At 35.2% G+C, this 13101-nt stretch overlaps 1 protein-coding gene across 1 annotated transcript in view; it reads left to right on the top strand.

Annotated features, from left to right (window-relative positions):
• usp43a (ubiquitin specific peptidase 43a) overlaps positions 1 to 13101 on the top strand; it is a 100417-nt gene that overhangs the window by 4953 nt on the left and 82363 nt on the right. Inside the window, exon 2 of the mRNA XM_016545757.1 lies at positions 3153 to 3302. Coding sequence (XP_016401243.1) covers positions 3153 to 3302 — 150 coding nt within the window. The remainder of the gene's footprint in view (positions 1 to 3152; positions 3303 to 13101) is intronic.

Below are 13101 nucleotides of genomic sequence, written 5' to 3'. Positions count from 1 at the left end.
AAAAATTTTTAAAAAAAAAAAAAAAAAAAATACCTTCGTAGTTTTTACCTTCGTTGACAAAGTAAGACAAAAAGTTAATCTGACCTGACGTACTATAGGCCTAATTAAAATGTAATATGTTTAATATATTTCATGCTAAAAAACAATATGGACACATGTTTTTGTTCTCTTTTCACCATGATTTTACTTTTAATTTTCATCCTCAAATCACTGGATTCCTCAGAGAGCTGTAGAATCAGCCCACTGGCCATGTCTTTGACACTCCTGGTCTAAATGGAAAACTAGTTGATTCTAAAATGAAAAGAAGAATGTAGTAAAGGCACATTCCTGTCTGGTAAGCTTAAGAATAGGAGAGAAACTCTGCAAGCAGCGCTGAAGCTGAGGTTATGTAATGCCATCATTCATCACGTTGCTTAGTGAATTGCCAATGGAACCAAGACAGGTCATGTTAACCTGCTAGACTTGTTTGTCATTCTTGTGTAAGAGAAGGGAGAGGTTTGTCCTGAGAAGGAAGTGAATGGAGACCAGTAATTTATGTCTAAACTACTTGTCACACTAATTATATTGGCTGCTGTTTGACCATTGGACCTTGATATACTGAGAGAAGGCTGAAAGAACAAAAATGAAATGTTTTACAATTTACAGGGTTTCAACGTCTCTGTGCTATTATGTTTAGCGACTTATATAAATTCAAACAGTCTGCTGTGGTATGAAAGGGTTGATTGTTGATCCATTACCTGCTTGCGACTAGTTGTGAGGAAGAAAGTCAATTTTCTAAATATCCTTATCCCCAGGGTATGTTTCATGCACCTGTTAACCTACAATGGCTGTGTATACATATAAAATATAATACCACCTGAAGTTGTGTTGTTGTCCTCATTTCAGTTCAGCAGTAGAAGTATCAGTTTACAGCCTGTAGTCCCGGTTAAACAAACATGTATAGGTGTAAATGTCATAAAGCTGCTGTACGAGGACATCTCTGGAACTTTGGACTTGTTTTACTCATGCAGACATCATTTGAATTGATACCTTTGCAGCAGGTGTGCTGTTGAGACTGAAATAACATCCAGTATGGAACAGTGTGAATGCCCTTAAAGGAACAGTACACTCAAATATGAAAATTCAAATATGAAACTTGTATGACTGATTTTCTTCTGTGGATATTTTAAGAAATGTCTCAGTGTTTTTGATTGCCATACAATGGTTACTAAAACTGTTTGGCTAACAACATTATTCAAAATATTGTAGAACACTGCAGAAGAAATAGACGCATACAGGTTTGGAACAACATAAGGGTGAGTAAATAATGTCAAAATGTTCATTTTTTGTGTGTGAACTGTCTCTTTAAGTCATTGAGTTGAACTTGAGAACCAGAACAGACAGATTTGTAAATGAATCATTCAGACCAGTTATAACTTCACTGAAATGATTCATATTGTAAGAACGACTTGTTCACGAATCGGACAACAGTACAATATTACAGTTGGTTTCTTACACAAGGTTTTGTTAGGCTTTAGAAGACTTAGAATAGTGTACACGTTGCATGAACCACTTTTATGGTGACTTTGCATCAGTTTCCATTTATTATAATAGCATTACAAAAAAGAGCAACCATCTTTAAAGCTTGGCATGAGGGTGAATAAATGAAGACTGAATTTTCATTTTGGGTGCACTATTCCTTTGATACAGAATTGAGCAAGCACCATAACAGTGTTAAATGTTGTTCATATTGTAAATAAACATCTTGTACTGGTTAATGTGATACTGAAGCAATTATGAAATGACAAATAAATATTATATTTCCTTTGAGGAGTGAAAAAATGTAGGCCTAATATTTGAGGATTTTTGTTTTTGTTAAGAGAAGAAATCTGCAAAATGAGGTGCTATTAGAATAGCAGTGCATAATTTATATTACTGAGTAACCCATATATTTCTAGTCTTACTGAAGCTTTGTGATTCCCAAAATCTGCTTCTATCCCAGATCAATCCAAATATGATAAGCAGATAAGGGGATTATTATTATCTGAATATGACATTGTGCTAATGTGCTCAGAATCCTTTTCATACGTTTAACCTGTTCTTGATGTCCGTCTTTGCTTAAAAGTCACACAGGACATTTGGTAAATGTTAGTTTTTAGGCCTGAATTCATTGACTACAAATCAAGTTTTTAAGGCTTTAAGTTTTCACAGAAGAAAGTGGAAAACTTATCTTCATTTAAGTCAATATATGGACTCATAATCAGGTGAAAATGTGTTTGTCTTGGGCAACTTTGCAGCTTAAAATGTCACTTTTTAGTACACTAACAGCACCTGTAACTAAACTTTAAATTAAATAACACCTCACCTCGTATATGTTTTCAGAATATTGGTGGCCAATTCACATTTATACAACAATTAAGGGCCATTCACAACAAAAATGATGACCATAAGACTCTGTTTACACCTGGTATTAAAAATGTGTTTATGATCACAAGTGCATGATGCTAAATGCAGGTGTAAACACGGTATAAAAGGGTTTGAGCTTGTCCACTTGGGACCACTTCCAGAGGTAGCTGAAAACACATTCAGTCAGGATTGCTTTTGTAGTGTGGTTGAATGTGTTTAAACAGCGACAAAAGGCCTATTTGCCGCCCACCAAACACGTGAGCATTCTGGGACGTGTTTTAAGAAAGCGAACAAAAACAATCAATTCTAACTTCGCTATGTTGTGCCAAAACACACAGATTATGACCAAAGTCACTGTTACCTATTGTATCCTTTCCATTCGTTTTTAGTTTCCTGCTCACTCATAAGCAGCGTAATGGCTTCATTCATTACATTTTATTTGTGTGCTACAGTCTATATGAAATCCGAACACAAGTGGTCACAGCCTAGGAGACAAATTTAAAACGCATGTTAAGACTAGGTGTAAACATTACTGCTTCTTGGCTGACCATTTATAATTGGATCACTGAAAACTCTGGTCCTTGAATCTTATTGGCTGAGTAGTGTTGGCCAAGAGAGCGTAACGGCTGTATATCGGAACAGCTGTGAATCGGGGATGAAATCAGGGAGAAAAACAAGATTTGTATGATTGAAGTTATAATGCAATTAGTTTCAAAGCTGTGTCCATATCAACATTTATCTGACAAAATCTCCCGCTCCTTCCCTAGAGTGTTGTGTCCAAGTATGGCTCTCAGTTCAAGGGGAACGCTCAACATGATGCTTTGGAGTTCCTGCTGTGGCTTCTGGACAGTGTTCATGAGGACGCCAGCCTCTCCACCAACAACAACCACAACAGCAAAACCAAATCATCCAGCAAGGTAGTATTCCCTCTGTCCTTCTAAATGCTCTTCAGTTTTTTTTTTTTCCAAAATCAACTAATTGATTGGACAATGCAGTGACTGAAAACTCCTACAACCATACACAGTGGGCTTTACTGTTCACACTGACAAAAAATATAGTATGTGAAAAACAGTATGTCAAAAGAGTAGTATGTCCGAATTCATAGTAAGTTCTGGATGACTTACTACTTCCACCGAGATTCTGGAGTGCACATTCAAAGGTCACTTTATTACTATTCCATGTAGCTATGGGGGAGGAGGAGTGAATGGAAGTAAAGTGACACAGCTGTCACTGGTAGGTCACATGACAGTGACATGGCCGATGTACCCTATTGAATAAACCAGCATATGCTGGTTAGGTATGTTTTGAAGCATGGCAGCTGGTTTGAGCTGGTTTAAGCTGGTCCTGAGCAGGAGCTAGTTGCTTAGGACCAGCTTAAACCAGCTCATGAGCAGCTAAAGACCAAGTAAACACCATCTTAAACCAGCTCAAACCAGCTACCATGCTTCAAAACATAGGCTACCTAACCAGCATATGCTGTTTTTTTTTCAACAGGGTAGTACACTAACATTTAATTCATTCTTTCCATATTCCTCCTACATGGAACATACTTTTTTCACATTCACAGAGTAAGTATCAAATGAAATATAAGTGCCTACTCGACATTATGTGATTGTAGACACAGCAATAAGAAAATATCTACATATGCTTGTCGAATGCAACTAGTCTGTTGTCCTGGCTCATCCTTACTTAGGAGTGTTTTTCTCTGCACACAGTATCAAATATTATATTAAAATACCATTTTGTTCATGTTAGAGATGTAGTATTCAGTTTTTGCACTTACTAGTGTGACCTAACAGAACTATAAAAATAAAGAATGTTTTCAAATGCCCCTTTTGTGCATCACGCTTCCCCCAATTCAAACATCACAAATACAGCTCTTATAGTACAGGTCTATAAAAGTGAAGGCATGTCTCAACAGGTAAAAATACTGGGCTACTTTCAATAAAAGGTGCAACATATTAGGAATACTTTCAACTAGAAGTTTACTGTAGCTTACCTGTCGAGAATAAACTCTGCAAGTGCATTGTGTGGATTAAAACCCATTCGGAATGAATGCAATGATTGGACGAACATTTTCTATGGACCTGAGAGTTCCACAAAAGTTGTCTACAGTCTAAACTGCAGATTACTAAAAAAAAAAAAAAAAAGACTGCTAAATAACATTGAAAATGTAGTAACCTGCAACAGTTATTTCTAGTTGATTTTTTATTTCTCTTAAACAGCTATTTCTACTTGATTTTTAATATAAAACTATTTTTGGTATAAATATATTTGTTAATTAATTAATATTAAATAATATTTTTGACCTGAATAAAAGTTATAGGTATTTAGATGTTACCATTTTTTCACTGTGTAGCTCTTTAGTTGTGATAAAAATCTGCATATTATCACATTCAACAAATTTTTTTTTTTGTTAACCTAAAATGCTTATTCATGCACTTATTTGTGAATTTATAGGAAGCATTTACAAGCATTTTAAAACTGATTTGGGTTCCCCCTTCATGTTACCGCACACAATATGTTGCATATGCACCCCACATACATGTGTCGTATCAATGGAACTAGTCATGCAGTTAAATACCAGTCGTCTCTTGTGTTTCTCTCTACATGCTGTTTCTACTGAGTTAAAGGCCTCAAACGCCATTAAGCTAATGAGAAGGAAGTTGCAGCCTAAGACACGACTCCCCCGTGTGTATGATACATTGGCTGAATAGTTTTCCTGTTTCATTTGTTAACTTTTGTGCTAGAGAGAGGGTGTAGGAGGAAAAAGTGAGTGGGTGGATTGATGTGGGGGTGTTGTGAATGTGTTGTAACGTTCTGTATGTTTCACTGAGACCTTATTGTAAGTGTTTATTCTCTTTAGAAATCAATGAGGAATTTGAGAGCGTAGAATGTGCTTAATAAAAATTCACTGGAGTGTTTAAAAGAAGGTGCAGGTTTGATAATCACATAATCACCTTCTCAGAGTTTGGAGACTGTTAGAACGCAGTGGATTGTACACTGTAAAATCCAATAGTTTACCTTACTTAGATTTAATTAGTTATCTTTACTTAGTTGTTATACTTACTAGGTTTTATTAAGTTACAGCTACTTTCAAGGCAAATAAAACAATTTACTTACTGTTTTGAGTGACACTTACTTAAAATATTCAAGTAGCCACAAAGGAACCAATGATATTAAAGGGGTCATATGATGCGATTTCAATTTTTCCTTTCTCTTTGATTTTCCTAAAATGTGTTTTTTTTTTAACTCACCATTATAGTGATTAGCGTTTCCTTTGGTTGGATACTTGGAACTTGGTTTATGTTACTATAATTTTCTTTCTGTTAATGCAGCAATGCATCATGAAGTCAGAGATATTTGATTTCAAGGGAAGAAACGTAATAAATAGGTTGATTTTAGAAGATGACCTATCATATTATTAAAGCATTAGTGACTCTATTGTGTGTGTGTTTATTAATGAACTTTTTCTAATTCAATTTTTCAGAAATACCTTAAGATGATTTTAATTTGATTTATATAATCCTTAAATAGTGTGTGGTGATTTGCTAAAGTCACACAGACTTAAACATTCAGCACGTGAATCACAACAGTGGTAACACTTCAATTTCATTTATTTTCATTAATTGTAACAATAACCATTTTATTTGCTCTTTTTGTTGTGCTACTACTGACACAAGACAGCAAATAAAATTGGCAAATAAAATCAACAACTGTAAAACAAAGCAACTGCATAATTTATTCATGCTGCAATGCACTCTGGGAGTCAGTGAGTAGCTATACTAAGTCATGAGTAAACCTAAAGGAAAGTATCAAGTACCCCCTACAGTTATTTTTTTAGTTACTAGAACTCTCGTGTAAGTAAACTATACTAACTAAGCATTTGTCAGTACAACATACTATTCCTATTTCACTTTACTTAGTTTTTTCAAGGCAATCGGTTTGCATGCTTTTTTTAAGTAAGCCCAACTAATTAGATTTTACAGTGTACGGGGTGTCAGACAGCAGCAGGTCAGCTGAAGTCTGGGTTTTGGCAGTGAACACACTTCAGCCTTTGTCTGCTGTAGTGGCAGCGAATGAAGATGCCAAGCCTGCATGGTAATGTGGCAGCTCCACCAAGAGCCATTTTTAGACTTATCACAGAATGGGTCCGTTTCTCTGGCCCCTTACATCACACTCTGATCTCATCCAAACTGAGACACGGTTATTAACAGCTGAATGACAGCTAGACACTTTCAGACCCCCGTTATTGTTTAGAATTTGACATTTGAATCTTTAAACCGTGTCTGGGATTGTTGATTATAATGGGAATTTTTATAGTTTTGGTGTGTGGTTTGCTCATGGCTGTATTGCAAGTGAGTGGTGCAACATGAAAAGAATTTAGAACAAGTTTGTTGTTACTGATAGGCCTACATGCTAATTTACATTCCTCTGATTAATGATTGTTTATGCACACAATTAACATGCCTATGGTTGGTTATAGTGGTGCAAAAATGTTAAACTATTGCTAACTTTTCATCTGAGCAGAAGCAGACATTAAAAGAATGCTATAAGTAACATTTTCCATGGGTGCTACAATCCTGATTATTTATTTGAACATAGTTCATGCTTTATTGTGCATCGGTCAGTTCCAATTAGTTCCAGTCTGTGTTAAACTGGTACTTAACCATAAATAGACTCTGGGTTGACCGTTTAATTGTTAGCTGGATAATATTGTAATTGGCAAAAAAAATCCCCAGTGACCACTTTTAGTCAGTTTGAGGTATGCGTCATAACGGTTCAATTTTTTGACTAATACCATTTAGTTTTGTTGAGTTTTTTTTTTTTTTAACAAACTAAAACTAAAGCTATTAAAATGTTTCATTAATAACAAAAAAGCTGTAATAAAATCTGAATATTAAATAAATATATCTATAAATACAAAATATAAATTTTGTTTTGGAACACGGTGGAATTTTCCTTCAAAATATATTATTAAAAAAAAAGAGTGAAAATTGTGTTTTATTTTTTTATATCAATTTTTCATGTTATCATTTCTCTGCCCTAATGTTTCTAAAGCTTACAATATTGCAATGGGCCATAACCAAAGCAAAAAACTGAGGCTGCTGAATCCTACACGTAGTAGGGGAAAAACAAGAAAATACTGTTGAGATTATTTTAAACAGAAGAGGGCACGTACCTCTGTATGTTATATGAAGCCTTTGAAATTGGTCAGAAATATGTAGACAAATCACATTAATGTAAAGAGTAAACCCATTGAGTATTTCAAGATCAAGCTCTTTATTATCATTGTATTAGAGTGAATCAAGAGCGGGCACTCTCAGCGGGCACAAATTTATTCAGTAAGGTAAAAATATGTCCTGTAATTCATGACACTGCCTAATTATTCACCTAATTAGTGAATATTATGAGGAGGTGGTATGCATCAATGGATGGTGGACTAAATAAGGTTTTGATATCAAACACGGTACCAATAGGGTTACATTATCTAATAATTCTATCGTAAGGCATGCATAAACAGTATACAATACAAAAGACAATATACAAAACCAGCAATACTACACACAATGTCCTGGGGATATGCATGTTCGTTCATAGAAAGGTTTGACTATGAATCAATGAGAAGAAGTCCTTTTCTATGGGACTTATGTGTCTGTTTCGAAGTGAATTATGTGACACCTCAGCCAGATAAAAAAGCCTATTAAAAAATCCTTTAAAAGCTATGTAATCTGGCTGAGGTGTCCTGGCTGCCATGGTAACCAGTGTCCTGGGGGGTCATTCACAGACATCCTGGCATCAAGTCCGATTTTTTTGGTGAGGGGTCTGTTGCATTATTTGTTAAATATAACAAATAATAATGTGTCTGATTTGTCCATCTGTTACAATGGTGATCTCTGAGAGCAAATTTCCTCTTAAAAGGGCAACTTCTCTAAAAGAGCGTCTAATAAGATGCACAACTGTCAATGGTCGACAGATTGTGGGTAGGCCCTGATGACCTTAGACCCATTTAAAAAATATGTCTCAGTCCACAAGTTACTTTTCATAGATCTGTAGCAGCTAAGAACAGTCCTATCTGTTGACACAGTAGGCCAATGACTTATTTGTCAATGTTGTAGTCGAGATCAGCTCACTGGAGTCAGCGTATGTTGGGTCTGAGTCAAGACCGAGACCGGAGGATCCTTGTCCAAAAAAGTACAATATAGTATATTTTTAAATAGAGTACTTATTACGGAAATAGTATACTTCAAAATAATATTGAATACTAAATGTTTTCTGACACTTAATTGCATGTTATTTATATTTAAATTAAAATGTATTATGGTATTATTGTACTTCCAATTGTACTGACAAGCATTTATGGTAAACCAAAATATACTTTTAATATTTTTTTTCTATTGAAACTTATATGTCATGTAGTTAAATATATTTGTAATTGTTGCAATTTAGTAAAGTTGCAATTTAGTACATTTAAAAAATGTTCACCTCAAATGTAATATTAAAAACAAACAAATTTGTGTTGTATTGTAATGTATTGTATAACTCTATACAAGAATATTTCTTATATAACTATATTTTGACAGTGTCTATTTATACTTGGTGCAAACAGTATATACTGTATGTGAAGTGCATCGTGCTTGAGGAGCGGGTGTTTGACAGAAACATGTTTTCTTGTGTGGAAGGTCTAAACATTGACACCCATGCACTGTAACTTTAATTTAATGTTCATTAAAACATATTTGTAATTTGATTTTGAATTTGATTTAGTAAATTATTAGTTTTGTTATTATTGGTGCTTCCAGATAAAGGTACATCACTATATGATTCAGCATTTTTTTGAAGGATCTGCCACTTTTGCCACACTGTGTCGTGGGCTATTATTATTATATTATGGTATCATTGGTTTCAGATTAGTCTGTCCCCAAATACCTTTTATATATTTTTAAAAAAATCTATAGTTGGTCTCTTTCCACATTGATCAGATGGCTTCTCTCAGTGGTGGCATGTCTAATCTGCAAGACTCTGAATGTAAAGCCAAGACTGTTCGCTTGAAGTGAAGGGACTCTGGTGAGACTGCTGTCCTAATCTGATCCCAGCTGTCTGGACTTTCCTTCAGATTCGCAGTGGCTCTGAAGTCTTAGAGTAAAGGATAAACAAATAATAAGATTCTGAGTTAAACACAGGAAAGGTAGGGGGGACCCACCCTTTGGATGAGCTTTTTTATTTCATTTCATTTTGTTTTGTTCAATTTAATTTAATTTAATTAAAAAAAAAATTATTTTAATCTTTATTTTTTTATGTAAGTATGTATGTATGGATTGATTGAAGATGGAGTGTCCTAATGGCCTCTCATGCATATTCTCTGTGATTCTGTTATGCCAAATCTCTTTCATGCAGTGACAAAATAACCGGAAACCATTCAGCTTTAAAGACAGTTTTGACAACATGAATGATAAAAGGAATAGTTAGCACTTATGCTGTTCCTAACCCATGTGACTTCTTTTGTGGAACACAACAGGTGAATTTCTGAAGAATATCATTGCCCCTATTTTTCATATTATAAAGAAGTTATTCAGTACTGCATGATACAACCATCTCTGAGAATTTAGGCCCTACATTTTTCCTCTTTAAGGTACTGCTGCTACACTGCATTCAGTATTGAATTTCTAGACATTGTACTTCAAATCATCTATTCTAAGCAATATTTCCATTATTATAGTTTCCTTTTTTTGTAACAACAACAACATGTTTTGTACAATAAAGTTTATATCTATTATTTAGTATCTATTACTTCTTTATCAGTTAAATATAGTCTATAATATATCATGAGTCTGTAACATCTCAGTTTCAGCATCTCGCAGTATCATGTTAAAAATAGTTGAACATTTTAAAAATGTGTCTTGGGGCTTCGTCTAGCAGTTTGGGAATGCAAGAATGTGTTCTGTGTGAACACCCTCTAAGAAACAACTTCTTCATTTCAACATTTTTGTGGGTGAATCAACATCATGGATCAAGGTTAAATCACTGTTGAATTTTGTTTCAATTTTGCAGATGGAATCAACATTGATATCACAACATTTTTTTCATTGTCTTTCATATAGATCTTGGTAAATGTAAGGGTTATTTTGTTAACTTTTTTACAACACTTAGCATTACAATTGTTTTAACATTAAATGTTGGTCATGTGCCAGCTGGGTTTGATCAAGGTCTAGTGGAAGCTTATTTTTCAGGCCTCCTTGGACGACCAATCCTTCACACAACACACTAACTAGTCGATATAGTTTAGCAAATCCCTAATGCATTCAGTGACTTAAAAGCCTACTTGCATAGCTACCGACAATGCAACAACCAGGTGACCTCCACTGATAAAATCACTGGCAGTCGGGCTTTAGTGTGAATGTTGGTCTTGTCCCCAAAGAGTTGCCAACTATTTCTGTTCTGCTATGAATTCAGACATTGTCCCAAGAACATCTGTTGTAAAACAATAGTGGAGTGATGGCTACCTAGTTATTTCAATAGGGGCCCTCTAGGTCAAACACACAATGAAGAGAGCTCTTTAGAAGCAGTGAACTCTGTCACACTGGATCCCTTTTGGACAAGCCTCTATAAACACAGCTCTGAGATTGAGGCATTATGAATATTTAACAAGTTCAACCTAAGAGAGACAGAGAGAGTGAGTGAGTGAGAGAGCAAGAGGTAGAAGTCATAGAGAGAGTGAGGCATATGCCACAAAAGAGAGGAACATTAGCCTGGGAATTGATCGGCTGAGAGGGCAGAATGCACATCCGGCTCGCCTTCACCCGCTCCTGAAACCTCAGGGGTGCTTTAAAACTGCACCATACACTGCATAATGGCATCCTACCCTTTTTATGAACCCTTTAGAGCTGAATGGGTGTATTTTAAGCACTTTTAAACATAATAGACTTTTAATGACCCCCTTGTGAGATGTTTTGCTTTTTTTCCCTTAGTTTTTCCATCATCATATGTTGCTTTCACTAGATACTAGATACATTCTTTTGTGACAAAGACTTTTTCAAAATGTGCATTTATCTAAATTGCAGATTAAAAGTGGCTAAAATTGAGATAACATTTTATTTGAGTGTTTTATACTTTTTGCATATTGCATAATATATTTATACTGTGAAAATGCATAGTGAATAAAACTCTATAAATGTGTAATAAAGTGTATGTCTGTGATCTGAACTGTTCATAATAATGTCTCTCTCCTGTGATTATGTGCCATTGGTGTCCATTTAAACCCTCAGCTAGCAGGTACCCACCTGACACACATACATGTTCCCTAGATACTATTAAAGGGCCTGTAATGGATTTCACTGTTGCTTGAAATATTTAACACTTTTTTTAGGAAAATTTGATTAAGCCAATGAATATTTCAGATAAACTCTCCAAATAGTGCAGAGAACAACTAAAATATTCAGAGGCATCTAAACTTTTGTCTATTCTTTGACGCGAGGCGCGAGCAGTAGATGTGTTGCTGATGGATGTGTGTGTGGTTGGTGGAGGTGTGGGTCTATTTTATGTGTGTGTGTGTGTGTGTGTGTGTGTGTGTATATATATATATATATATATATATAAAACGCATCTTACTGACCCCAAATATATTATATAAAAAAAATATTAAAAAGAGCAGCTTGGACATTTGATTGAATTTCTTCTTCTGTATCATGGAAGAAAGTCATACATGTTAGGAATAATGTGAATTTTTACACAGTTGCTTTAGTCATAGTTTTTGTCATTTGATTAAAATATTTTGTCATTCATGAATCAGATCACATACAGTAGCTCAAGCAGCACAGTTGCTGAATAAGGTTGGATTGACTGAATTAAAAAAAATCTTTTCATTTTTCAAAGGGTATTAAAAGTTTTTTTTCCCCCCTTTTTTCCCCTTTTTTTCATTTTCCGGAAGTCTTCATGATTAACTTCAGGTTGAAAAAACAATGTCAGAAATTTTTGAACTATGCCTTTAAGGTGAGTCAGTGAGCCGTTGTTTCAGGTGAGCGTAAGGCCCCTGTGAGAGGAGATGAAACTGTCTCCTCAGTTATCCCTTCCTGAAGCTAAAGATTGTCTCTGTAAATCACAGTATAGCTCATGCTGTGAGTGGGTGTGTATTTTGGATGTATGTGTGCGTGTTTGTGTGTGTTGTGAATTGCATCTAATCTCAGCTGGATTACATTCACTGTGGGGGTGTATAGGATGGTGGGCTGGCATGCTGTATCGCGGAGAGGTCTAGAGATTACTTGCCTAGCAGGGGTTTGAATCCTCACTGTGTGTGCATGTATGCGTGTTCACTTCCAGGTGATTTTTTGAATTTTGGTGGATTTTTTCAGTCATCTCAGCTGTATGCTCTATTTATCATCTGAATGACTGACTGATCAGCACCCAGCTGCTCTTCTTCCATGGGTTTGGCAGTATCATCTATATAGTGTATGGCATTTATGGTTATCTATAAACACCCAAGCATTGAAAATAATGTGGTGACAATATTTCTGCTACGGAGTCTGTAATGCATTCCTCTGCAGACCTGTAAAATTATTCTTCAGGAGTAAAGTGGAAATGTTATCTGCTCTGATCTCACATATTTTATTTTACCACAGAACAGTCTGCACTGTTCCTTTTCTTATACAAGATTAGGCTCACTGCTAACTGCTATATCTATCTATCTATCTATCTATCTATCTATCTATCTATCTATCT

The sequence above is a fragment of the Sinocyclocheilus rhinocerous genome, unplaced genomic scaffold, assembly GCF_001515625.1.
Source record: "Sinocyclocheilus rhinocerous isolate Xijiao unplaced genomic scaffold, SAMN03320098_v1.1 scaffold550, whole genome shotgun sequence".
NCBI lineage: Eukaryota > Metazoa > Chordata > Actinopteri > Cypriniformes > Cyprinidae > Sinocyclocheilus > Sinocyclocheilus rhinocerous.
The sequence above is the reverse complement of the archived record's forward strand: the minus strand, read 5'-3'. Positions and strand labels throughout refer to the sequence as shown.